Source organism: Emydura macquarii, unplaced genomic scaffold, assembly GCF_026122565.2.
Source record: "Emydura macquarii macquarii isolate MOO-44397 ecotype Brisbane River unplaced genomic scaffold, CSIRO-AGI_Emac_v2 contig_2988, whole genome shotgun sequence".
NCBI lineage: Eukaryota > Metazoa > Chordata > Testudines > Chelidae > Emydura > Emydura macquarii.
This window is the reverse complement of record NW_027133125.1, coordinates 1,306,181-1,333,214: the sequence shown is the minus strand read 5'-3', so window position 1 is coordinate 1,333,214 and position 27,034 is coordinate 1,306,181. Positions and strand designations below refer to the sequence as shown.

Sequence of the window (27,034 nt, the reverse complement as noted above, 5' to 3'; positions counted from 1 at the left end):
ACATAGCTTCATTGCTTGAAATATCACATTTCAGATACAGGAAATCCAAGTCACCAGCAGAAATATGCTGGCCTTTTTTTAAAAAGGATGAAACCCAGTCATATTAGGAGTCTTGGATGTATTTTAAACCTTGTGTATGCTTGTGGTGGCAGATAGGGTATATGTAATTAGGGCTATGTCTACACTGATGGCGGCAAATTGGCCGCCGTCAGATCAACTTAACTGGATCAACTGAGCAGTCACTGAAGACCCACTCAGTCGCTCCAGAAATCGATGTATTAAGACCACCTTCGCAAGTGGTGTAGCGCTGCATTGAATGGAACATGGTTCCCGTCGGTGCAGTGCATTGAAGATGGCGCGCAGAACAGAAGCACAGAAGTCGCCGTGAGTTACGCAAGTTTTTTGCGTAGTTTGCGTAACTCTGGTCGACTGCTGCCGAATCTCTGAGGTAAGTGTAGACAAGCCCTAGATGTTGCACTGAAAGGCAGGCTGTATCCATGCTCGCTGCAGTGTGTAGTTATACCCAACCATGAAGAGCCTTTCCTTGCTGCTGGAGTCTTTCAGCATGGTGAAGTGATACGCTGTACTGCTAAAAACAGTTACGTAGATGTGCTTGAGCATGTACAGAGCCATGTAAGGAGCATGACCTAGAATTCAAGCATGTATAGCACTGTATTCACCTAGAGTAGGGCGTCCTTTCTACACTATTTATATCCACGCTCGCTGGGCGTGCACTGGCTGTCTACATCCTTTAGATAAGTGTAGATCTACCATTAAAATGGTTATTAAAGGCAAGGGTTTTCTTGTTAGAGGTAGGGTTGCCTGTTCAGGCTCCACTGCAATCATTTTATTATGTAGGAATAATAATTAACACAGATATAGTGTTTAAAAGCCAGCATTCCCCAGCATAGTGCCAACGCACTAATGGGATGGGTCTTGGAAGTGTGTGTTATTTGTTAGCAAATGTTGCCTTGTCACGGACAACTCCCGTGTAACGTGTTTCATCTCTGAAGCCCTTCAGGAGTATTGATCATTTGCTTTTGCCCTTGCAACATGCTTGATGCTGTAGAAGTCCTAACTCCTCCCACAGGGGTCACCATCAAAAGCCAACATTTCCCAACAGCTGAGCCCAGAGAGCCACTGGCTTGGGGGACGTTGACTTTGACTGTAACAGGACTGGATCCATTTAAGCGGTGCTGAGCAAGGAGCCAGAGGATGCTGCTCTCTAGTGAAAGCGGGACAAGAGGCTACGTGCTGGCAACAGAACGGTTAAACTCTAGGCCCAGCCACGTTGTTGCAAAATTGCCTAAATAGCTGTAAGTCTCAAGCCACTTGCACACCTGCTCTGTCTCTCTCAAAAATGCAAGGTTAAAAAGGAGCAGATGTGAGCAGAAGATATCTGAGGAAACGTGGAGCTTTTGTGCACTCTCCCGCATACCAATGAGGTGCTTAGCTGCATGTTTCCCTCTTTGGCTGCACCCTCAGGCTACTTGGCAGTCACGCAGGCCTGGGTCCATTAATGCAGGAGCAGCTTCCCCTGTAGTCTTGGGCCAGCTGATCACTTTTTATCTTCTGGTTATGAACTGGATCCAAAGCCCATTGAAGTCAACAGGAATCTTTCCACTGACTTAGACAGAGTCTCAGACACGATGGGCTTGAGTCTCGTTTAGACAGAAAATCCTTTACGCTCCTCTGTCAGCTTCTAGGTGCCTTGGTGTAGCTGAGCATCAGGTCCTTACATGTCACAGAGGCATAAAGGTGCTTTGGTGAGTGAGAATCCGGCCCCAGCTGAGCAATACTATACCAGAGGTTCCCAACGTGCAGGGGAGGCATCCCTCAGGGGAAGCGACGAAGGTTATCAAGGGCAGCAGCAAGCAATACAGAACTGAGGCACTTCAGAGTCAGCCACGTCCTACAGGCCCCCCTCTGGGTGACCGCATTGGGAGGCTTCTGCCCTCGCCTGAGTGGGCATTTCGCCCTGGGTTAGGAAGAGGTCCTTGCTCAAGTTTAGGTGAGGCACGCAGCTGCAGGAGTGCCAGATTTGGATGCTGCAAATGGTTGCTGGGCTGGTTAGGTAAAAGGTGGGGCCTGCTGGGTACCTGATACCAACTCCTGACAGAGGTGCGTGTGGGGCAGGGGCAAGAGTGAATGGGGGGTGGCCGTGCCTTCCCACCGCCCCTTGGCACCCAGCACCCACACCCTGCATCTCCCAGACACCCAGCACCTCCCAGGCTCCTGCATTCAACAAGAAACCACCAGCCCTGCATCCCCCAGCATTGCCAGTTTAGCTGGCTGGGATATCCCTCTGCTGTGGTGGGGGGGAAGGCACACAGGGTACATGACTCTTTGAAGGGGGAGTAGCAAAAAACCTTTGAGACACTATGCTCTGTGCTGTACGATCAAGGCCACAATGGAATTTGGGACACTGTTTCTCCATGTACCTGGAATAGGAACTAACTACGGTTTCTCAGATACCCTCATGTGGTATGGATAACAAATGTTGTACAGGGATGACTATAGGTTGAAACGGACAGGGGCAGCTAACAGGAGTTTTGTGAGGGACTTCTCCAGGTGAAGGAGGAGAGAATACATGACCCTTGGGATGATTTTGTTGTCTGGAGTGTGAGTGGTGCCTGCTAGGGAAGGCTGAGAGCTTCTTAAGAGGCTTTGAGTCCCAAGTCCTTTAGCACCCATCAACCCTTAACCAGGGAACGGGGCTACTCAAGGAGAACCAGGGTTTAAAAAGTCCACTCCTAAGCGTCCAGAGCAGCAAGCCAACAGGCAAGTTTTGCGAGGGAGCTTAGAGGGAAAATGGGGGAGGGGTAGATACACTTCATGAACATTCTGTAAACTAACACCCGCCCTTCCCCCAATAAAGAATAATAAAAGAAAGAGCTGCAAGAGTAAAAAGAGAATGTAGACAGAAGTCCTGCAACAGAGTGGGGGCAATCCAGTTTATCACATTGGATGCAACATGTATGGTTACCTGCCCAATGGGCAGGTGGCATGTGTGTGCATTCAGTGCAAGGAGATCCTGGCCCTCAGAGGGTCTTTGGAGACCAGGGTGGCTGAACTGGTGGAGCTAAGCGAGACAGAGGTACATAAATGAGGCTTTCTAGGACACAGTAGAACAATCCCACCCCCGGGATGACAGCCTCAGTACTATTAAGGAGGATGCAAGTCTCAGGGAAAGAGAACATCAAACTAGAGCAAAGAGAAACGACCCCATAGTGCGGACCTTCCTTTCAGATGATGTCATGGTATTCTCTCACACTGAGGATACCTCTCCAGAGGAGGGAACTCCAGTTACTAGGAAAAGATAGGTAACAGCAATGGGGGAAATTGATGATTAGAAACATGGATAGCTGGGTTTACAATGACCGGGAGAACCACATAGTTATTTGCCTGCCGGGTATGAAGGCTGAGGATCTCTTGAGACATCTAGACAGACTTCTATGTGTAGTGCAGGGGAGGAGCCGATGGTCTTGATACATGTAGGTACCAATAACATAGGGAAGGATAGGAGAGAGGTCCTAGAGGCCAAATTTAGGCTGCTAGGTAAAAGATTGAAGTCCAGGACCTCCATGGTAGCAGTCTCTGAAATGCTTCCAGTTCCACCCCAGGGTCTCAATGCATGGATGAGATGATGGCGGAGGGGGAATTGGTTTAGATTTATTAGGAACTGGGTAACTTTTGGGAAAGGGGGAGCCTATACAGGAAGGATGGGTTCCCCCTAAACACAAATGGAACTGGATTGCTGGCACATAAAATTAGAAAGGTCATAGAGAGGTTTTTAAACTAAGGGCTGGGGGAAAGCTGACAGGTGTGGAGGGGCACATGGTTTGGACAGAGACATCCCTATGGGGAGGATCTATTAACGGAAAGTCTCTATATCCTAGTAAGGAGGAGAGGATAGAAGAGGATAAAATATGGGCAGAATCTGATGAGCAACAGTAAAATGAAATAGAGTCCCATTCAATTACATCACACAATGGCAGACAGCTAAAAAGTGACAATTTTTTCAAGTGCTTATATAAAAATGCTAGAAGTCTAAATACTAAGATGAGTGAACTTGTTTCTGATGATCTATTGGATGATCACGATGCTAAAGGAGCACTCAAGGAAGATACAGTCTTTGCAAAGAATTGATTTAGTTTTTTCACATTGGTCTTCACAGCTGAGGATGTGAGGAAGATTCCGAAACCCGAGCCATTCTTTTTAGGTGACAAATCTGAGGAACTGTCCCAGATTGAGATGTCATTGGAGGAGGTTTTTGAACAAATTGATAAATTAAACAATAATAAATCATTGGGACCAGATGGTATCCACCCGAGAGTTCTGAAGGACCTCAAACGTGAAATTGCAAAATTACTAACTGTGGTATGTAAGCTATCATTTATATCAACTTCTGTACCAGCTGACTGGAGGATAGCTAATGTGATGCCAATTTTTTTTTAAAAGGCTACAGAGTCGATCCCGGCAATTATAGGCCAGGAAACCTAATTTAAGTACCAGGCAAATGGGTTGAAACTATAGTAAAGAACAGAATTATCAGACTCCGATGAATATGATTTGTTGGGGAAGAGTCAACATGGTTTTCGTAAAGGTAAATCATGTCTCACTAATCTACTAGAATTCTTTGAAGGGGTCACCAAGCATGTGGACAAGGGTGATACAGTGGATATAGTATACTTAGATTTTCAGAAAGCCTTAGACAAGATCCTTCACCAAAAGCTCTTAAGCAAACTAAGCTGTCACGGGATAAGAGAGAAGGTCGTCTCCTGTATCAGTAACTGGTTAAAAAGATAGGAAACAAAGGATAGGAATAAATGGTCAGTTTTCAGAATGGAGAGAGGTACATAGTGGTGTCACCCAGGGATCTGTAATGGGACCACTGCTGTTCAACATACTCATAAATGATCTGGAAAAAAAAGGCAAACAGTGAGGTGGCAAAATTTGCAGGAGATACACAACTATGCAAGATAGTTAAGTCCAAAGCAGACTGTGAAGAGTTACAAAGGGATATCACAAAACTGGGTGACTGGGCAACAAAATGGCAGACGAAATTCAATGTTGATAAATGCAAAGTAATGCATATTGGAAAACATAATCCCAAATATACATATATAATGACAGGGTCTAAATTAGCTGTTACCACTCAAAACCACTAAAAACATCCACTCAATGTGCAGCAGCAGTCAAAAAAGCTAACAGAGAACGTTGAGAATCATTAAGAAAGGGATAGATAATGAGACAGAAAATATCATATTGCCTCTTTATCAATCCATGGTATGCCCACATCTTGAATACTGCATGGAGATCTGGTCACCCCATCTCAAAAAAGATGTATTGGAATTGAAAAAGGTACAGAAAAGGGAAACAAAAAGGATTAGGGGTATGGAAATGCTTCCACGTGAGGAGAGACTAATAAGAGTGGGACTTTTTAGCTTGGAAAAGAGATGACTAAGGGGGACAGGGGTCTATAAAATCATGAGCGGTGTGGAGAAAGTAAATAAGGAAGTGCTATTTATTCCTTCTCATAACACAAGAACAACAAATGAAGTTAATAGGCAGCAGGTTTAAAAGGAATAAGAGGAAGTATTTCTTAACACAATGCACAGTCAACCTGTGGAACTCCTTGCCAGAGGATATTGTGAAGGGCAAGACTATAACATGGTTCAAAAAAGAACTAGATAAATTCATGGAGCCAGGATAGGCAGGGATTGTTGTTTTCCAGAGGCTGGGAATGGCCAACATGACGGATCACCTGATGATTGACTCTTCTATTCATTCCCTCTGAAGCACCTTGCATTGGCCACTGTCAGAAGACAGGATACTGGGCTAGATGGACCATTGGTCTGATCTAGGATGGCCATTCTTAGGAAAGTGTTACCCAAAACCTGCAAAACCCAGGAGTATGGTTCTCTCAGAACAGAATGGGTGGGCGGTGGCGGCGGCATCAAGCTGAGCTGTTGCTTTTGACTTTGAGGAAGAAGTTTGTTTTGAGGAGGGATTTCATTTTTTTAAAAGGAGGTTTAAGTGCCTGATGCATTGGGATAGGCAGAGATCTCCAGGCTTAGGGTAACAGAGAAGAAAGCGAGGATAAGAGTGGACTGAGACCAAAGGCCAAATGGAGCAGGGTTTATGGGCAGAAAGAAGGAAGTGGAAGAGAATCAAAACAGACTCAAAGGGCAGAGAGGAACTGAGCAGAGCTTTGAAGGTAGGACAAAGCCAATGGAGATATTCTAAGAGAGAAGTGCTGTGGTCCAAAGAATGGAGGACAATGAGATAATATTAGGGAGGCTGGAGAGCCTGGTCAAGGTTGAAGTTTATCTAGTTAACCAGTGAGTTTACAAACATAATCCAGGTAACTAATCCTCCAAGCAGTCCTGTGAGAGGGAACATAAGAATGGCCACGAGTCAGATCAATGGTCTCTCTAGCCCAGTATCCTGTTTTCTGACAGTAGCCAATGCCAGGTGGTTCAAAGAGAATGAACAGAACATGGCAATCATCAGTCCCAGTATCTGTCAGTCAGAGGCCGAGGTTCACCCAGAGCAAGGGGTTGTATCTCTGCCCATCTTGGTTAATAGCCATTGATGGACCTATCCTCGATGAACTTCTTATTCTTTTTTGAAGCCAGTTATAGTTTTTTTGGCCTTCAAAACATCTGGCAACGAGTTCCCCAGGTTGACTGCATATTGTGTGAAGCAGTACTTCCTTTTGTTTGTTTTAAACCTTCTGCCCATTCATTTCATTGGATGCCCACTGGTTCTTGTGTTATGGGAAGGAGTAAACAACCACACTTCCTTATTCACTTTCTCTACACCATTCATGATTTATAGACCTCTAGCATATTCCCCCTTAGTTGTCTATCTTCGAATCGGAACACTCCCCCTCTTTTTAATCTATCCTCATATGGAAGCTTTTCCATACCCCTAATCATTTTTGTCGCCCTTCTTTTTTTGAAATGGGAGTTGTCCCTGAGCATTCCCGCTAGTGGCACAGGGTGGTTTTGCAGGCCAGCTGCTCTCTTCCCCCTCTCAGTTGTGGTGTTGCAGCAATTTACTCAGATCTGGAAACTGAAGACAAGATGTTCTCATTTATTAACTCGTTTCCAGAGTAGAAAGAAAACCCCTCCTCATTATCCCCTTCGGTCCAACACTTCCTCGGGCCGCAGGCCAATGCTGTCAAGCATCCTCTCCCAAGTTCAGGAGTCCCCAGCCTTTTTCTCAGAGCTAAGTTTTCATTCAAAACATCTCACTCTCCTTCCTCTGGAAGCCTGATTATGCTTCAGGCCAACTGTAGGTTTCAGTCAGCTTTTCTCCCAGCTAGCCTCTTTCCATTCACTCCTTTCACCTGGCAGCTTGGAGAGATTCACATGACTCAGCCTGTCTCCTGCTAGGGTCTTCGAGAGCTTCTCCGTCTAGAAGCCTTGTCTGTAACTGGGCCCTGGTGGCCTTGTATCAGGCCCAGTTGCACGTTACACAATTATCTGGCTAGTTGTGCTCATTCCCCTTAAATTACGTCCTCACAGATAGCCTGGGCCCAGACTCCCTTTAATGGGGCCAGCAACCTCATGACAGGTTAACTGAGGCAAAGACGTCCAGTGACTTTTCCAACATAACAGGAGGAATGGTGATCAGAAGTAGCATTTTGCAATCAGTGGTTCCTGGTTCTGCTCGGAAGCCTAGACCACATCTTTATCCCCCTCACTCACACTCGACTGGTTTGATTGACTGTGTAAACTGTTATTGATTAAATGTCCGTTAACTTGCATGTCAGACTGGGCACACCGGGGAAAGTCATTGACTATCCTGCCCTCAGGTAGTTTGTGTTTCTTCAATCGATTCAGAGTGGAGCTATCGTGGGTGATTGCAAGTTCAAAATATAATTTTTAAGAGGACTTTTGCCTTTATTTATACTGAAAATTTGATAGCAGGTCACTTGCTTCCTTGTTTTCCTTCCTTCCTTAATCCTCTTTCTCTAACTCTTGCTCCTTGCCTGGAGTAATACAGTGCATATCACAATTCCCTGTCAATGATTCCTTATATGAGAGAAGGAGCTAATAAACTGCAGTAACTATTTTGCACATCCAAGAAAGGGTGGATGAGTGGCCTCTAATTCCCATAAAACAGGCCCCCATTCATACAAAGGCAGGTCATCATCATCATCATCTTGAAACAGAAGGGAAAAAACATACTGATTTGGCACTGGAAAATTAGTCCTAACCTGCACAATTTGGCTGCACGAAGAAGTGGATTCAATTTCAAATGACAAAACCACAAGTTGAAATCCTGGCCCTCTTTAAGTCAACAGAAAAAATCCCACTGGCTTCAACAGAACCAGCATTTCACACTGGACGTTCGAGGTCACCCAGCGCTGCCCCCCCTCCCCTCCCAGCGATAGGCAAGAATGTCCTCCATAGTTTATTTCTAGTGCACTGGACCACTGCTATTTACAGTTTTAAGTGATGAGACTTCCAGACCTTCCTTTGGGAAGCTATTCTACGGCTTAACGCCATCTCACTGTGGACATCATTGCCGAACCTGCAGCCACAGCAGACACCTCACCCCTCCAGAGGGAGGGTGACCTTCTAGTGTGATGTTTACTCCTCATGCTCCAGTACCACCTGGTATGGAGTAGGAGCCGATGGATGCTGATGGAGAGAGCTCCTCCTATTTAAAAACCAGGAAATCTCCAACTCTCTCAAACACAAGCACAGTCCTGGACATTCCCTCTCATGGGATTGACCCTCCCCTCCACACACAGGGCATGACATAGGAGTTTGTGGGGTGGTGTTGATAAAAAAGGTCAGTGTGGGGGCGGGGGGTGTTCCCCCTCCCCCGAGTCTGCACCAGATCACGATTTGGGCTCTTGACATTGTCCTTCCACTGTCTGTGGCCCACAAGGGACTCTCCCAAGAATAAAACAAACAAACAAACGGGTTCTTTTCCCTCTCCTGCCTCTGGGAGAGGGTGAGTCAGGGCAAAAGACAAAGTTGGTCAGTCTCTTTTGGTCAGCTCCTTGTCTTATCTGCAGGTTCTAGTGGCCTTGCTCAGGGTTCAGCTCTGCCTCCAGCCCCTGCTTTTGGTCACCCCCCCCCCCTTTACGCCTGGTCCATACAGCATCAGAGGCAGCAGGATCCACAACGGTCTTCTTCTTCATTGATCTCTTCCTGCAGCCAGCAGTTTTCCCCCTCGTCACCACCCTTAAAATGGGCTGGCTTCCCCTTTTAAGCTTCCTCCCTCCAGCCAGAGGAAGCCTTCTAGGTGTGTCTGGTTAGTGCTGGCTGCACACATGAGAGCTCACTAGCCTCCCCTTTACTGGAGCGAGGGTGTCCCCCCTCCACAGTCGCACATTGGTTCTTGTGCCTTCCTGTCGACCGAGTGGCTTTACTGGGGGGGGTAGAGGGAGACCCAGATTTTCTGAACCCGGCCCTGATAGTCATCCTAAACTTTCCTTGTCAGAATTTCCTCCCATTATGCCTAGTTAGACCCCAAGGTAGCACCTTAAATAGTTCCCCCAGTCTTGCTACTTCAACTGTCTGTAGATTATCATACTGCTCCACCTCCAACCTCACCTTCCCCCATTCACTCATGGACACATTTAGTCATCTCTTAGCCAACCTATACATCACGGCTCTTAATCTCTGCCCTCCTAAACCAGTCCCTCCAGCCCCCAGATTCTTTTTTTTTTTTTTTTTTTTTTAAACTCTCTTCAGTTTACTGGGATGTTTTCAGTGATAGAATTGTGCACAGCTGGCCAGATCATCTGATGGTATTTATCACTGGAGTTATACTGAAGATAATGGATCTGGGCTGATTTTCATCAGCTGGAGATCTGGCCCAGTAAATGCAGACACAGAAAAACAGAGATGCAAGTTTATGGTCACATTTTGAAAATGGCTCTGATTCTTAAAAAAAAAAAAAAAAAAAAAAAAAAAAAAACCTCACAATTTTGGGGTGCAGAGAAATCAATTTGTTCAAGCAAAGAGCATAGACATCTAACTAACAGATTTCCCCATTCAAAGGATATGCCGTACAGAAATTAGAAAGGTGCATTTATATAAATGGAATAAATATTCCAACACACTCTCTAAAAGGTCTATGAATTCCTTGATTAGACTTCCGGTTTCTTTAGTCTCATACCCTTATCCTTTATAGCTATCTTAATTCCCTGTAACTCCGGAGTATGGGGCAAAGAGGACAGATTATAACATATTAGTAGAAGGAAACTCAGCCAGCAAGTAATGCTTATCTGTCGTGAAAGCTACATTTCCAATCAGATATTACGGTGGTGCTTGTTTATATTGGATTAAAAGATGTACTCAACTAGGTACACTCCCTGGGGCTTCCTGGAAAGTTGACAATGTTGTCTGATAACATTTGGATTACAGGCACTTACTGTATGAGCAACCATAGACCTCAACTCTCAGGCCTATTTTTCCACGGGGATTCCATTTCCGAGGGACAAAGCGCAGGAACCGGGCTTTCACGGAGTGCAGAAATTTGTGGTGTACAACACTGTCAGCATTGGTGTTCCCTGTGAAGATCTGCAAGGAAAGAAAGCTCTGGTGAGACTTTTAACATTCAGTCACTTATGAGCAATGAGCTCAGAAACATCACTCGACAAAAAACCCTCTCTATGGATTGAGGAAAGAATGCAGGATTTCAAATACCAGGCTTAACTGAGATAAGCATCCAAGCTTTGGGAATGTAGCGGAAGTATCTCCAAGGTATCCACAGCACTTGTTTTTTGTAGAGCTGCTGTGCGGCTTTAAACAATATATGACTTTTTGACAGAACATTTTTCTGTTGAAAAAATGCCATTTCATCGGTCTGAAGGGCAGGGACTATATTTTGGTTCTGTGTTTGTACAGCACCTAACACAATGGCTCCTGGTCACGACAGTAACACAAATAATAATGTTTCTCGGAACTCCCAAATAACCTGGTGATCAGGACATTCAGCAAGACGGTGGGAACCCTGGGGTCAAATCCCTCCTATGAATCAGGCAGAGCAGAGATTTGAAATAGGTCTCCCACAACCCAAGTGAATGCCCTACTCACCAGATTATTGGCTATTCTGCAGTGGGATGTGTCTGTCTGTCAACTTCAGAGAAGTCTCATTTTCATTCCACTTCAAAACAAATGTCAAAGCCTCCAATATTTTCACAATATTCAAGATTTCCAGCCAGCCTTAATAGTTATTAAACTAACCTGAGCATGAGCAAGCTCTCTCTTTAAACACACTTTAAAGATCTCAACAGGTTGCCTGGATGGATAGAAGAATCTGAACCCTATTGAACCCTGGTGTAAATGAGCCCAGCTACACCAACGTCAATGGAATTGAACACCTATAAAGGCTGAATTTGGCCCTCTGAGTGCAAAGATCTTGAGTGAACTGGAGACATTACTGCAACAACACTGGGCCAGATGTTCTGCTGGTGTCAGTTGGAATAGCTCCATTAAAATCAAGAGCTATGCCAATTTACATCCACTGAAGATCTGGTACACTGCCTTTTACATTAGTCTTTGGCGAAATGGCTGTAACATCAAAGAGAACTTCTTAGCTGTCTGGGTGTAGAAAGACAGAAGAGAGTTCAGTTAGAAGAAGTGTCTGCTCATCAAAGCTGATGCATTTAAAAGACATCAAGCTCAGGATTGTGTCTCCATCACACTTGACACACATGCAGGGCAGCAAACAGCAGCTTATTTACAGATCTACAGAAGCTGGCTCCTGTAACGACTCCAATGATTATCTGCTCTCTCACTTTATTAGGCAGGTAATGGGGTGGGTTCAAACTGTGAACAGAAATAGAAGCGCTGGCACAGTCCAGGCAGCCTTGAGGTTAACTACCTACCAGAGGAGTTATTTTAGGATGTAGCTAATTCGAACTTTTCTGCCAAGTCCCACTGATGAACCAAGCTGAAAGAGAGATTATGAATGTGCAGGGCTGCACAAGACAGACATTTACAATTTACGTTATTGCAGCCTTGATTTAATGAGGTGCAGGTGTACTTCTCTGCTTTATCGATCTTGCCTACGTCATCTCTGTGACCTGCCACTAACACCCAAGCAAATGGGGACAGGGAACCACCAACAAGAGGAAACTGATTCAAAATACCAAAGTAGCTACTCCTAGGGATCAAAATGAATAAAAAGGAATCAAGTCAGAAATGTCAAAATGATACTCCCATAAGAAACAATGTTGTTCTTTCTTTTAACAGTCCTATTAGCGTGGGAAAGCTCATGCATGAGCTGTAAGAAGTGACAACTGTAATGCAGAATAGATCTGCATCTGAACATCTCTCAGGGGATTTCTGAAACATTCTGGTGAACACTGATTTCAAGCAAAGTGTGAACTGTCTGTTCACATATGAACAAGTGGGAGTAGGGGGATGAGAATGCCAGTTATCTTGTCGGACTTTTTTTAGGTTGAAAGAGGCTTTGATTCTGGAATACCTATACCAGCCCTAGGCATATCAATGAACTTCAGATGTGATCAAGTTTCAGTGACCTAGACTTTAATTAAACGGGGTTGTTAAATTTTGGGAGTTGAATGGGATTGTTAGGTTTTTAGAGGTTAATGACTAAAATCAAGCCCTGTATGAGGAATCTGTCACCCCTGTCTATGTCCACTAAAAACCACATAATAGACCAAAAAGTTCCATGATATGCAAGGCACTATACAATCCTGATAACACTGTACAGAATCTATCTAAACAACTGAATCTCAGCAACCCTTCTACTGAATGTGATGCTACACTATTTCCATGGAACCATTACAATTGTATCAGTGCCTTCTCAGGGAATGATGGATCTGAACAGTTCTCTGACTGCCCCAATGATCTATCACGACAATGATGGTATCACAGGAAAGAAAGCAACATTCAACAGTTTTAGGAATTTCACTGGAATTGGTACCATCTAAACCTCTCTCTTTTGCAACAAGGACATTGAAGACACTTTCAGATAAGGAAAATTTCCTGTAAGGGAGGCAGAGAGTAAGGGGAAGGAAATGCACTGGAATACGTGACTGTTTTTAGCCCCTTCCAATCTGTGCATTCAGTGAAGGTTCATTGGAGGCTATTCAACAGGAGGAGTGTTGTGTGTTTAGTAGACTTGTCTGAGGTTATACTGCTACTCAATAACTTGACAGTACTGCAGTCAACCAATTCTGTATGTTCAACCACTGCCAGCTGAAAACCAAACATCGTATAGCTAGGACAGTGTTTCTCAACCAGGGGTACTCATATCCCTGGGGGTACACAGAGGTCTTCCATAAGGTACATCAACTCATCTAGATATTTGCCTTGTTTTACAACAGGCTACATGAAAAGCACTAGCAAAGTCAGTACTAACTACAGTTTCATACAGACAATGACGTATTTATATTTCAGCATATGGTACATAAACAAAATATTTATATTCCAGTCAATTTATTTTAGAATTATATGGTAAAAATGAGAAAGGAAACAATTTTTAAGTAATGGCGTGCTGCGACTCTTGTATTTTGATGTCTGATTTTGTAAGCAAGTAGTTCTCAAATGAGGTGAAACTTGGGGGTACGCAGGACAAATCAGATTCCTGAAAGGGGTACAGTGATCTGGAAAGTCTGAGCACCACAGAGCTAGGATAATCTTAGGCCCTGAGAAGCAAGGCCGTATAGCTGCATGTTTGCAGTTTTGCTATCAGAATGGGAGGCTGGGACAGGGAGTTAAGGTTCCATGAAAACAGGAAGAGTGTTTGGACAACAATCTTGGGTTTAGGAGCCTCTAACATGGAAGTTTTATTGCTATTATGACTAGAAATATTTTGTTGAGAAGGAGAAAATTGAATTGTTATTGGCTGTGACTGGGGAAATTGCTAACCTATTAGAGGCTATTATGAGTTATGTGCTTCGTCCAGGGAAAAATTATAAAAAGTTTAGTTAGAAAGTGGGCTTTGGAGCAGTCTGAGGAAGCTTTCCTTTGGGCAAGATACTGACACCTAAGTTTCCCAGCAGCTAAACAGAAAGAGGGTCTCCCCCACCGCTCAGAAGACTGGCTGTTGATTACTCAAAGCCATCTTAACTTGGGTAACTGTAAAGTTTTAAGATGCTCTAAACCTACTGCAAACAACATATGACTGTGTGTGTACTTCAGAGCTAATACAAAGTGGGTTTGGGTGAAAGCATTTTTGTTTGTACCTCCATTGATTTGTTCCTGACACTGCCTGGAGAGAAACAGTTACGTTACCACCGCTTGGAGTTCTGAAAACCCTGGGTAACAATATAACGAGACACCCAATCCACAGCAACAAAACTTCAATCCATATTTCTTACTGGCAAGAGAGTGGCAGTAAAGTAAAGTAAACACCTTTCCCTCCAAATTCAGCCCCAGTTTTGAAGGAGATTTGCCTTCCATGGGGCTAGGCATGGATGCAGGGTTCCAAGTGCTTGGAGATCATCAAGGCGAGATCGGATCCCCAGCGAGCCTCACGTTTTTGCATGAGACCTTGAAACATCCGTTTGCCACCAATCAAGGCAGAGATATCCCCACCATCCCCTTGTTGCTCTTCTTTGACAGGCAGGCTGTTCTTTCATGTCAAAAATATGATTAGTCCAGCATCACCAAACAGGAAGATCTAATACACACAGTGAGGCTGAGTCACAGCCCAGTAACATTAGCATAAGCCTTTTCAGACACATCAGCGGGCTTTGGGTCAGCAACGAGACACACTGAGAGGCAGCAATATCCAATGAATCAGGCACTGCAGTGGGAGCCAGGAGAGTTAGGTTTCATTCCCACCTCTGCCACAGACTTCCTGTGTGACCTTGGTCAACTCATTCCACCTCTCTGTGTCTTTGTTTCCCCTGTTACTTTGTGTCTGTCACTTCTATTTACTCTGTAAGCTCTTCAGGGCAGAAACTGCCTCCTACTATGTGTGAGTAGAGCACCTACCCCAATGGGACTCTGATCTTTTGTTGCATCTGTAGATGCTATTGTAATGTAAACTAATAACAATAGACATTTTCGGGTGAATTGGGGTTCTTGTCTGGATTGGAAGAAAGCCTGCCCATCACAGTTAAACAGAATCTACTGTAACCATTCAGAAACCTACCATGTCTCCAGAAAGACATCTCCTACCCTGCTACATTTTTTCCTCTGTTTTACCAATAACTTCTATAATTTTGTTCCGTGATATGCCTGTCCTTCACCCAGTACCCCTGACAGTAATATCCCCGGACATCTCATCTTGTTTGGTATTGGGGGGAGGGATTGGGGGTACTAAAAAGAGAGAGAGAGAGAGAGAGAGAGAGAGAGAGACAGAGACCTGTCCAAGTTATACATCCTACAATGCAGGAAGAAACAAAACAAAACTGGATTCCACCCCTACCACACTCTACCCAGAATTCTGTTAGACTCCAAAGAAAGCAGTTCAATTTTACCATACAATAGGGATTTAAATGAATCTACCCCAGGTCCCCTCGCTAAGAATTACATTTATTGAGACTGCAGACTGTGCTTCAGCAGTACAGCATCTGATTGAGTTCTCTTCCCTCCATAAGTGAGGACTGATTGCTTCATATCTGTGCATATCTGTCAAGCGGCTGAAGGATAGAGTAACACAGCCCATCCCTGCATACTCTGCTAAAGTGGGAAAGCTACACATATTGGGTCTGCCCCATTAGGTTACACATGTACCCTCTCATTAGCTGCATTGCAAATAAAGGCATGAATACCGATAACACTGTCACCTTAACTAGATTGCCAAAAATTTTGGATTTTCCTGGTTGGAAATTGAAATGACATTTTATTTTGGTCAATTTGACCCAAACTGGAATATTTCGTTTTATTGAACTGACTAAAAATGTTTCATTCTAAATCACCAAAAAGGACATTAAGCTGTATTTCCTTTTTAAACACCTTATCCTATGGAATTATAGGACTGGAAGGGATCTCGAGAGGTCATCCAGTCCCCTGCTCTTGAGGCAAGACTAAGTATTATCTAGACAATCCCTGACAGGTGTTTGTCTAACCTGCTCTTAAAAATCTCCAATGATAGAAATTCCACAACCTCCCTAAGCAATTTACTCCAGTGCTTATCTATCCTGAAAGTTAGGAAATTTTTCCTAATGTCCAACCTAAACTGTCATTGCTTGAATTTAAACCCATTACTTCTTGTCTTATCCTCAGAGGTTAAGCAGAACTATTTTTCTCCCTCCAACCTTTTATCATGTCCCTCCTCAGTCTTCTCTTCTCCAGGCTAAACAAACTTTTCAATCTTCCCTCAGAGGTCATGTCTTCTCGACCTTTAATTATTTGTGTTGCTCTTCTCTGGACTTTCTCCAATTTGTCCACATCTTTCCTGAAATGTGGCAACCAAGAACTGGACACAATACTCCATGGTACTCAACAGCATGGAGTGGAGCAGAATAATTACTTCTCATGTCTTGCTCAGAACACTTCTGCTAATACATCCTAGAATGATGGTTGGGTTTTTTTGCAACACTGTTGACTCATATTTAGCTTGTGATCCACTATGACCTCCCAGATCCCTTTCCACAGTATTCCTTCCTAGACAGTCATTTCCCATTTTGTATGTGTGCAAATGATTGTTCCTTCTTAAGTGGAGTACTTTGCATTTGTCCTTACTGAATTTCAACCTATTTACTTCAGACCATTTATTCAGTTTGTCCAGATCATTTTCAATTTTAATTCTATCCTCCAAAGCACTTGCAACTCCTCCCAGCTTGGTGTCATCCTCAAACTTTATAGGTGTACTCTCTATGCCATTATCTAAATCTTTGATGAAGGTATTGAATAGAATCCAGAACTGATGCTTTCAGGACCCCACTCAATATGCCTTTCCAGCTTGACTGAGAACCATTGATAACTACTCTCCGGGAATGGTTTTCCAACCAGTTATGCACTTACCTTATAGTAGCTCCATCTTGGTTTATTTCCCTAGTTTGTTTATGAGGTCATGTGAGACAGTATCAAAAGCCTCATTAAAATCAATATATACCACATCTACCCTTCTCCCCATCCACAAGGCTTCTCACCCTGTCAAAGAAAGCTCTCAGGTTGATTTGAGACAATTTGTTCTTGACAAATCAATGTTACTTATCACCTTACTATCTTCTAGGTGTTTGCAAATTGATCACACAGTTATTTGCTCAATTATTTTTCCAGGTATTGAAGGTAAGCTGACTGGTCTGTAATTCCCTGGGTTGTCCTTAATTTCCCTGTTTATAGATTGGCACTGTATTTGCCATTTTCCAGTCCTCTGGAATATCTCCTGTTTTCCATGACTTTTTGAAGATAATTGCTAATGGCTCAAGTATCTCCTCAGTCAGCTCTTTGAGTATTCTAGGATGTATTTCATCAGGCCCTGGTGACGTGCAGACATTTAACTTGTCTAAGTAATTTTTAACTCAACTTATTCTTTCTTCATATTCTACCTTACTTTCACTGACATTCACTACGTTAGACGTCCAGTCGATACTAACCTTTTCGGTGACAATTGAAACAAAAAAGTCATTTAACATTCTGCCATTTCCACATTTTCTGTTATTGTTTTTCCTCCCTCACAGGGTAAGGAGAGTTCTCTTATGAGCAGAATGAAGGCATTAAGACATTTCTGGCTGATCCATAAGAGCCTGGCCCATAGGAGACAATGGGGGCCTGAATTACAACTCTGATTATGCAAGAGAAATTCTGTTTAATTGGGCTCAAAATGAAGCATTTCATATCAATTTAACAAAATGAAACCAAACAATTACAGGAATGTCAAAATGTTTTGCGTCAATCCAGAATGCCAAAACAAAACTTTCCAAATCAGATTTTTTTCCCCAAACTTCTGTTCCATGTAAAATTTAGAAATTTCAAACTTTTCATCTCATTCCATATGTTGAAATATCAGAATTTTCCACGAGCTGGAAATTCCAATTAACACTCAAAAAGGACGATTATTCTTCACTGGATGCCGACAGTGTGGTCAGAGGTGTAAAACTAAGAGACAAACCTGCGGCTAAAATTACTCGAAGTGAAGTGGCTATTTGCAGTCATAGGACAAAAGGTGCGTGTGGGGGGAGGCAGTTAATGTTGTTGTAATGAGCCATTCACTCTGAATTGTCTCTTACAATATGTGTTAACTACTTATGCTAAACAATCTGTTATACCTTGTATTTAGCTGTGATATGCTGAATACCTTCAGGTTTGGGAAAGAAGAGATCTGTGTAGTTCAAAAGCATTTCTTTCACCAATAAAAATTGGTCCAGTAAAAGATATTACCACACCCACCATGTATTTCTAATATCCTGGGGCCAAAAAGGTCACAACACCGCAATCAAGAATAATGGGCAACCAGGAAGAAAGCACTATAATAAGAATGGAAGGAGTATAGAAAGCAAGCTTCTAGGAAAGAGTTCTACACTCTAATGTCTTGTCAAAACTACAGTCTACCTAAATTCCCCCTACAGCCTCAAATTGATACAGTATTATTAGTTCCTATCCTACGCTTTTATGTATTGTCACTATTCTCTGAAACAAAAGTGATGTTCATCCCACATGTGGCTACCTTTCATGGGTGGGTGAAATGATCATCATGGAAGGTTTTAAGTATCAGTTAAGTCTGGAAAGCACTTGGGGGTGAAGAAGGCTATAAAATATGATAGTTGTTGTTAGTAGCAATGCTATTCGGAGGAACTTACTGCAAATTTAAAGCTGTAAAATAGAGGAACAGCCAAAAGTCAGCAACTAATTCCTGTTTCTTCTTGGCATCCTATTCTTTATCTCCAAAAAACCCTTATATATTTGAAATGTCATCACATTAAAAGGGAAGTCTTTTCCTAGAATCTTGACTAGATTAACCTTAGTCAATAGACTGCAACAGCGCTTTGCATTGCTATTGCGAACATGAATTGTACACTTCAGGCTGTACTTTTCCATAAATCTCGGAGGCTTGCACGCTTTATATTGAATGAGTGGGATTAACAATGAAGTGAATGTTTATGCCTAGCACTGTTGGGCAATGCTTGGAACCCTCCTCATACTTAGCTTTATTAAAGTGAGTTCAAATAACTCTGTGTACTCTCAGTCTATTTTTCCAAAGATAATTTGCCAGCCCGATCCAGCAAAAGGACACCAGAGAGGTGTTAGTTATTCCATGCAACAGTGACCTCAAATGAATATTTGACTCCATTATCCTACATTATTTCCCTGTTTTGTAGTTCGATAAAATTTCTATTTGGAGTTGCAAAGTCATAGAATCATAGACGATTAGGGTTGGAAGGGATCTCAGGAGACCATCTAGTCCAACCCCCTACTCATAATGTCCTATGAAAGGGGATGGATAAATATATTTGATTTTCCTCAATGATTTGTAAAATGGTGGGGGAAAAAAAACATTTTCAGTCAATGTAGCTTTGAAAATTTTGCTGGGAGCAAAAAAAGTTCACAATCCAACCACAGACATGACATTCATTATCTCATGAGACTACTGTAGATTTATCTTACGGCACTGTTTATCTTTTTCAATATCTTTTCACTGAAATTTTACCACCACAAGTCACATCTTTACACACACACACACACACACACACACACACACACACACACGAGGGAGGAATGAATGAAACTTAGGCTGGTTCCAAGTAAAGCTGGTCAAAATTGTATGACTTAAGTTTCATCAACATTTTGAAACCTAAAAATATAGAAAAAAAAACATTTCTATGCATTTTTCCATTTAAGTCTTGAGCAACTCTAGTTAAAACACCAGGCAAAATGGAAAACGTTCTGCTGCCAATGCATTGAATATTATGGGTCAGATTCTGAATCAGTGTAAATTGGTGCAGTTCTATTGAAGTCCACTTATACGAATAGAAGATTTAGTCTTATGGTTTTCCAGGCTTTTGTCTTGAGACCACAATAGATAAATCAAAATCTTGATATCATTTCACTCAGTCCCTTCCTTAAAAAAAAAAAAAAAAAAAAAAACCACCACTGAAAAGCTTGTAATATCCCATAACTGAGTCTATGTTTTAATAATTGCACTTCTCACTGTGATCAAATCAATCTTTTTCATACCAGAGCAGCAGCAAGAAACCATTTTTTCAGATCCTGAGATAGTGACACTGAAACTACAGACATCTGTGCATCTTTTTTCCCCCCCAACACAGGTTTGATCACTTAGTTTCAGCCAAACTTTTATTCCCTGTATCAGCCAAAATAAAAAGATCTAAGCAGAAGATTTTGAAAAACCAACCATATCTCTGTAATGTTAGAGATGCTGGCTTTCAAGTAATGAAGCAAAGAGCAGATTGTGGTACACAAATGTCTGCATAAAAAAGGAAGGGCTTCCTCTTCCACTCATCCATTAGAAAAGCATTCAGCAGCCAGTATTCCAGTGCTTTGCATTAAATATGAATTCTTCAGCCTGGTGCAAAATGAAGTCATCCTGTTACCATTAATGAACGCTTTCCTCTGCTCCCATGGTGAGGCGATCATTTTAAACTGATGCAAGTGTGTGGCAGTCAGATTGTAAATACTACATCAGATTTTTTTTTTTTGTTCCAATCTTCACTCCTATGTCTGGAAATGGGACTAGGGTGGGAATTATTGGTTGAGTGAGGGAGTACAGGACTTACTTTAAAACAAAAGTGTTTCAACACAGTGTTGATGCCTGTGATGTTCAGGGAAGTGGGAAATCAGTAGATTGTTACTTGCTGTAACAGGCGCTCTCTATGAAACAGAGATATCTGCATATGTAAATAATTAGTTAACAGATAAGATGCCTGTAGATGCTGCTCAGTAATATCCATCATTGTTCCTGGGATTTGTAGGACCAATAAAACTTCTTGTGGAGCATTTCAATTGGCTGCTTTGCACACAGCTCTGTACATCAGCTCAACACTTGCTACTTGAAATATATGTTTAATCTTAAAGCGTTGCTTAAATTTTGGCCTGGTGGCCATCTGTACAGAGGGGAAGGTGTGTACACATGTGAGAGAGGGGAAGATTTGATTCCCAGCTCCAGTTTCTCATTCTCTGTGGTCCAGCAAGGACTAGGAGCACACTAAAGGCATCATCATCCATCATCAATAAGGCCAGAAGGGACCTCCACGATCATCTAGTCTGACCTTTTGTGCCACACACGTCAGAGGACTTCCCTGAATTAATTCCTGTTTAAACTATGGCGGTTCCTTTAGCTAAATATCCAATCTTGATTTAAAAATGGACACTGATAAGGAGATTTATTTTAAGCTCTCATTTCATCTTTCAATTTCATGAAGTAAAAATTTACTTTAAGTCACAACAAAGCAAGGACTTAAAAACCAGGAACCTCATGAGAAGCCTATATGCTGGTATCAATACTTTCCATTTAAATCAGAAATGGGCTCTTGGGATGTGACGTCTGGCTCGGAGAACTCTTTCATTCATTACTCTCCTACGCGTAGGTGAGAGAAGGGACCCTGGAAGTGGGCCAGCAAATGACATCTGGTTTGGAGTGAGGAAATCAGGCGCACACAACATTTCCAGAACATGTCAGGATGGAGTAATTGCCTTCAGGAATCAGCCTGAAAATAATCTGGGTAGGTACACTTCAGAGAGTGACAAAAAGGAGAAGAAAAGTAACTTGGTTAAATAATCTGACCCACAAAGAGGAAAAGTACTTTATCAGAGGATATCCTTTCAAGGATTCTGCAATTACATTGGACCTTTATGATAAACAAAAGGACTATGTTCTATGTTCACTGTTAGACCTCTGAAGAAGTTGAGCTCCTTTAGTATCAAGCAATACAGGGGTATTAAAATGCACTTGAATTCATTGGTTAACAACAAATGGTATTAACACACACTCAAGAACATCTGGTATCAATACAACAATCTGATGTACACCCAAAATCTCAGGTATCAGTACAATACTGTTAACATACCAGTTGCTTTCAAGTGTATCAACATAGAAACATACCATTAAGGAGGTATTTCTTTTAAAGTATTGCTAAAACAGATGACATACTCTATTTAAAAGAATATGCAGCATGAATGCAAATTTTCAGGCCCTCGCTACAGACTGTTCTTAAGAATGTTCCCAGAAAGGTTTTGCTTCTGTCTATCTGGGTACTTACATGGCCAGTGTTACTGAAGTATCCAGGAGCCTAACAATGTGTTTATTCTCATGCCACTCCTGCAATACAGGGAATCATCCCCATTTCACAGCTGAGAAACAGCATAGATTAAGTGAGTTGCCTGAGGTCACACAAAAAGGCTGATTGAGCAAGGAATTGAACCTAGATCTTTTAAATCATAGTTCAGCACCCTAACCACTTAGGGCATCCTTTCTGCCTGCTTAGAAGCATGAGGATGGATTTCACTGAGGGAGTTAAAAAATCTAAGCCCAACACAGGGGGTAATTTGAGTAGATGATCATCACGGTCTCTTCTGGCCCTGGAATATGTGAACTTTATTATGGAAACCCTCCCCGCCACAAAACTAATTAGATACAGATAATGCATGTATATGTTACAATTATTAGTGCCCTAGGAGTTTACAGATAAGCAGAGCAGGTTGAAAAACCTTTTACCTCACGAAAGAAAATATATTTTTGATTTTTTTTTTTTTTAGCCAATACCTCTTCAAATTGAAATGAAGTGTTTTTGTTTAGTTTGAAAAAATTCATTTGGATTTCCTTTTTGGAAACTGAACATGCAATTCAAAATGGAAAATTTCCCTTTCATTTCAAAAGTTTCCTACTGAAAAACGTAATAAAAAGACATTTTTTATTCAGCAAAGAGATGTTATTTATGACAAAAAGCCACATTTGGGGGGCAGGAAAATTTTTCACTCAAAAACATTTGAACTAGAGATGTAGTAGGAAGATGGGCAGACACCCTGCACGCAGGGGTGTTTGAAATCCAGACACACATTTTGCAGCGTGAGCTCATCTGTGCTATAATCCTTTGTAGCTGGCTCTGCTGTCAAGAATAAATAGGCTAGGAAGAAATTTGGGCTGGGAATCAGAAGAAGGTTTCTAATCATCAGAGGAATGAGATTCTGGAGCAGCCTGCCAGTAGGAGTTTCAGGGACAAGAAACCTAAATTACTTGAAAATGGAGCCTGGTACGTTTACTAACAGGATTGCATGACTGTCGGGAACTGAAATGTGGGTTGTCTGACCTCGGGGTTAGAGCCAGAAACAGGAACCAGGAGTCAGAGCCAGCCGTAGAAGCCAGACAAGGGAGCAGTCCTGGAGCAGGAAAGGAACATGGCTGGGAACAAAACAGGCACAGGAGAGGTCGCAACTGCAGGCATAAACATGGAGCTGGCTACCTGCCTCTGCTGCCCAGCTTAAGTGCACACCTGTTGGCTCCTTGCAGCCAATCAGCTGAGCTGGCCAATCAGATGATTGTGCTGCAGCCCAGCTGGGCTCATTAACTGGCTAGCTCCGGGCTCAGCGGAGGGATCTACAGCCAATAGTTCCTGACAATGGCCTGATTTCCTGCTATAGCAGAGGACTGGACTCAAGTCCTGTGTTTCTGTCCAAATCTTATCAGCCGTATTCATGACTTGCATCATCTTGGTATGGACAGGACACACTTCTGCAATTAGCAGCTCCACTCCATGACATCAGACCCTTAAAATGTCAGGATCCTGAGAACTTCTGTTACATGCATTGCTAAGTGGGAAAGCATTAAACATCCTGATGTAGAAATAATTGAGCAGAAGAGAAGAGGCTATATTCAATGTTTTTAAAAGAGCTGCTACAAAAATCTTACTGGTTTGACTTGTTCTTAAGGCTTTATCATGCTCTCCCAACTACTTGCAAACCATGAAACCACCTCCTCTCTTGCTTGTGTCTCTAATTTATTTATCTTGCTGCCGCAGCTTAGACAGAGTGAAATTTGTTTAACTGCATCTCAACCGTGAAGCTTGCTTATTTATTCTCCGAAACCCAAGTGCTTCACAACAGTCATGAGGAAAAAGAAGACAACTCATTCCGAGTGGCTCTCTCAGATTTACTGTTCAGGCAACATCATACTCCTTGCCCACAGTGCCAAAATGTGGTTTACAGTCCCAAATCCAGGCAGATGGGGACAAATAGCGAGGAAATCCTAGTTGTCAGCTTGTGGCCTTCCTTCACTCTCATGGAAGAAGTCAGAGTGAAACATGAAAGTCCACTTGGAAGGCAGAGTGGCAGCTGTAAGAGCCACCTGCAACTCCTACTTCTCTAGTAAGGGTTCTGGAGCATAAAGCAGGGAGGGCCAATGCACGTGGATGGTTTTCAACTCTCAAGCAGTCTCCAGTGGAACCCTGATTGTAAATGTCACCTTCTTCCCCATGGCAAACCTCCAGAGAACATTGACCACAGTACTGCCGCCTTTCCTCCCCAGCCACAAGTTGCCCACCCCTACACAACTTGGTCCAGTCCCACTCTCTGCACGGACACCAGTCTGTTTTGTTGGGATACAACTGCTGAACCCCACATGCTTCTAAGTCCCTTGGGTCTAGGGGCTGTTCACTAGGCTGATCACTGTTTCTAGCTCTGGGTCACTCGAGTGCTCTCTCAGGTACAGACTGTGTCTGCACCCCTTCTTAGGGGGTGGGACCCCACTGTCCAGCTCCCTAGCTCCTGGAACCAGTCCCACAGCTTACCTCAAGTCCCTGGTTGGTACCATTTTACCATTCCCGCCCAGAGTCAATCTGGATGTGGGAGTGCAAATGTCATAGTAATACCCTTCAGGTACAACATGGCAGTAAGCAAGGCACCAGCTTCAGCAAAGGAATTTCTTAACCACAAACACTTTTTAAAAGCACTAAAGAGGTTACAGATTTCAGGAATACAATAAATGTCTTAACATCATTCAGTCTAACCTGAACACACCTGCGAATCCTGGGTTTGGTCCAAGTCCTTAGTCCAGGCAGCCCCTCTAGCCTTCTTGGCCTGGCTCTCCTGCTGTCCCACTGCACATAGGAACTTCCAGGCTCCCCCTCCACCCACCACAGGTTTTTGGGTTAAAGAATTGTTCAAAGTCAGAGGCCACGTTGGTACCAAACCCACTAGGGTAGAGTGTTTCAACATTGATGGCCTTTGATTGCTATGTCACTGCTTCCCAGATGTAGATTCTCCACTAGGTGTCAAGTTTCTATAAAGCCGGACAATGCTCGAAGGCACGCTGAAGGTTACATTCAAAATGGAAGCTGATATACAACATGGCATTCACAAAACAAAATGGAATTCATAATCTGACATACACATCTCCCGATCTCTCATAACTTCCCTCCACACTGACTCTGAAAGCCTTACATTTCCTTCACACTCTTCAGAATCTTACTCTTGCAAGAAGGAGAGCGGCTTTAAAAATTTGGTAGCGGAACACATGTGCCCACTCAGCTAGCTATGTGGCTATAGTGTGCTCATAATCCTAGTACCAAGGTAATGGATAGGCCAGTGCCTTTATGAGTAAGATTCCTCCTTTTCCGCACTTCACCTATCCTGTTTTACTTGACCCTTCCCAAAGATACATTCTTTGGGTCCTGATCCTGATTGAGGTCTTTGGGTGTAATCTCAAAACAAACATCCCCCAATAATGACACTACTCTTCTGATATTCAGCTTCAGTTTTCTTTCCATCAGTTTCCCCTTATATCGCCTAGTGGTAACCCATATTAATTTTGGCTTCATTCTCTGCTTGTTGTACAGACATGGGTTATTTTAATATTAACGAGAGCTATTTATGTCGACTGAAAAGAAACTAGACAATACACATTTTTAACAAACATATGCTTATTTCATTTCTCCTCAGTCACTTTCAGATATTTAAGGAGAATAAGATTTATTTCTAAAACCATCCACATTCTGGTAGTACGGCTGAAAAGCAATAGAGCTAATTTAATAGAAATAAATCTTGACTTAGCGTGAAGCCACCTAAACCATAGCAAAAGAAAAATCACTCTTCAATCAGTTTCTTCAAAATTTGTTCAGAAGTTGCATAGGGCAAATGTCAAGCCTATTTTTAGGAAGTAAGCCATAAATTTTGATCAAAGATTCTCAATGCACTTTCCCTTCCATTCAGATTTGCAACTAGAGGTATCTGGAATTTTAAACTGGAAATGAAAAACAAGAGAGACACATTTTGACAAAAGGAACACACATTAAGTACCGCCCCTTGATCAAACAAACTGGATGTACATTACCTCTAGCAAGGATTATCATTTTCCGTGTATAACAGCTTTGAGCATTGAGTTTGATGTTGCAGTTTCACAATGCCCCTGAAACTCTAATTCCCAGTGGGCAAATCTTAGCTGTTAAATCAATATTTTGTGTTCTTTTTATATAACATTCTTAGAACTTCAAATATAGCACTTGACTTTCTGCAGGGAAAGTGCATTTTCAACAGGATGCTCTTTCATATTAAAATTGCATTCAGCTAATCTAAAAGGAAATCTTGAAATGCACCTAAAACTGCAAAACGTACCCTCCACTAAGGACACATTTCACATCTCTCCACTGTATGCAATCAACCAGCTCACATAGTTCCAGATGGCTTTTCAAGAATCATTCATTCTTCCTTGTTTTTCATAACATAATCTATATAATTTATGAAAGGGTTTCCGATGACGCACTTCCAAGCAATCTGCAAACACTGGACCTGATTCTGCATTCCTCATACATCTAAAACTTTTGTTGACCTTCCTAGCAGTTGGGGAATTTCAGGCCTGGAGGATCAGGCCTGTTTACTAATTAAGCTCCACTCCACTCTAATGAAATAAACATAATTTATCTTCACACAAGCAAGACAGAAATAGATTCAGATGTGAAGCAGCTTGTTGAAGGTACATGGCAAGTTAGTGGCAGAGTCAGAATTGAAAGTCATGAGTTCCCGGCTCTCAGTCTTCTACTTTACCCATTCTACCTGAACTTTCCCTCACACACTGTATCAAATTGCATTCCCACGATTTCCAAAAAGAAAAAAGAAAAAAAAATCACTCCCAACACCCCACCTTCAAGGTTCTGTAAGGAAAAGTCTCTCTGTTCATGCACAAAAAG

The 27,034-nt window shown here is 42.5% G+C and overlaps 1 protein-coding gene across 1 annotated transcript in view; it reads right to left on the bottom strand.

Moving 5' to 3' along the window:
• Positions 1-27,034, bottom strand: part of CNTNAP5 (contactin associated protein family member 5) — a 385,501-nt gene that overhangs the window by 203,111 nt on the left and 155,356 nt on the right. Inside the window, exon 4 of the mRNA XM_067570074.1 lies at positions 10,406-10,553. Within this exon, the coding sequence (XP_067426175.1) occupies positions 10,406-10,553 (148 nt within the window). The remainder of the gene's footprint in view (positions 1-10,405; positions 10,554-27,034) is intronic.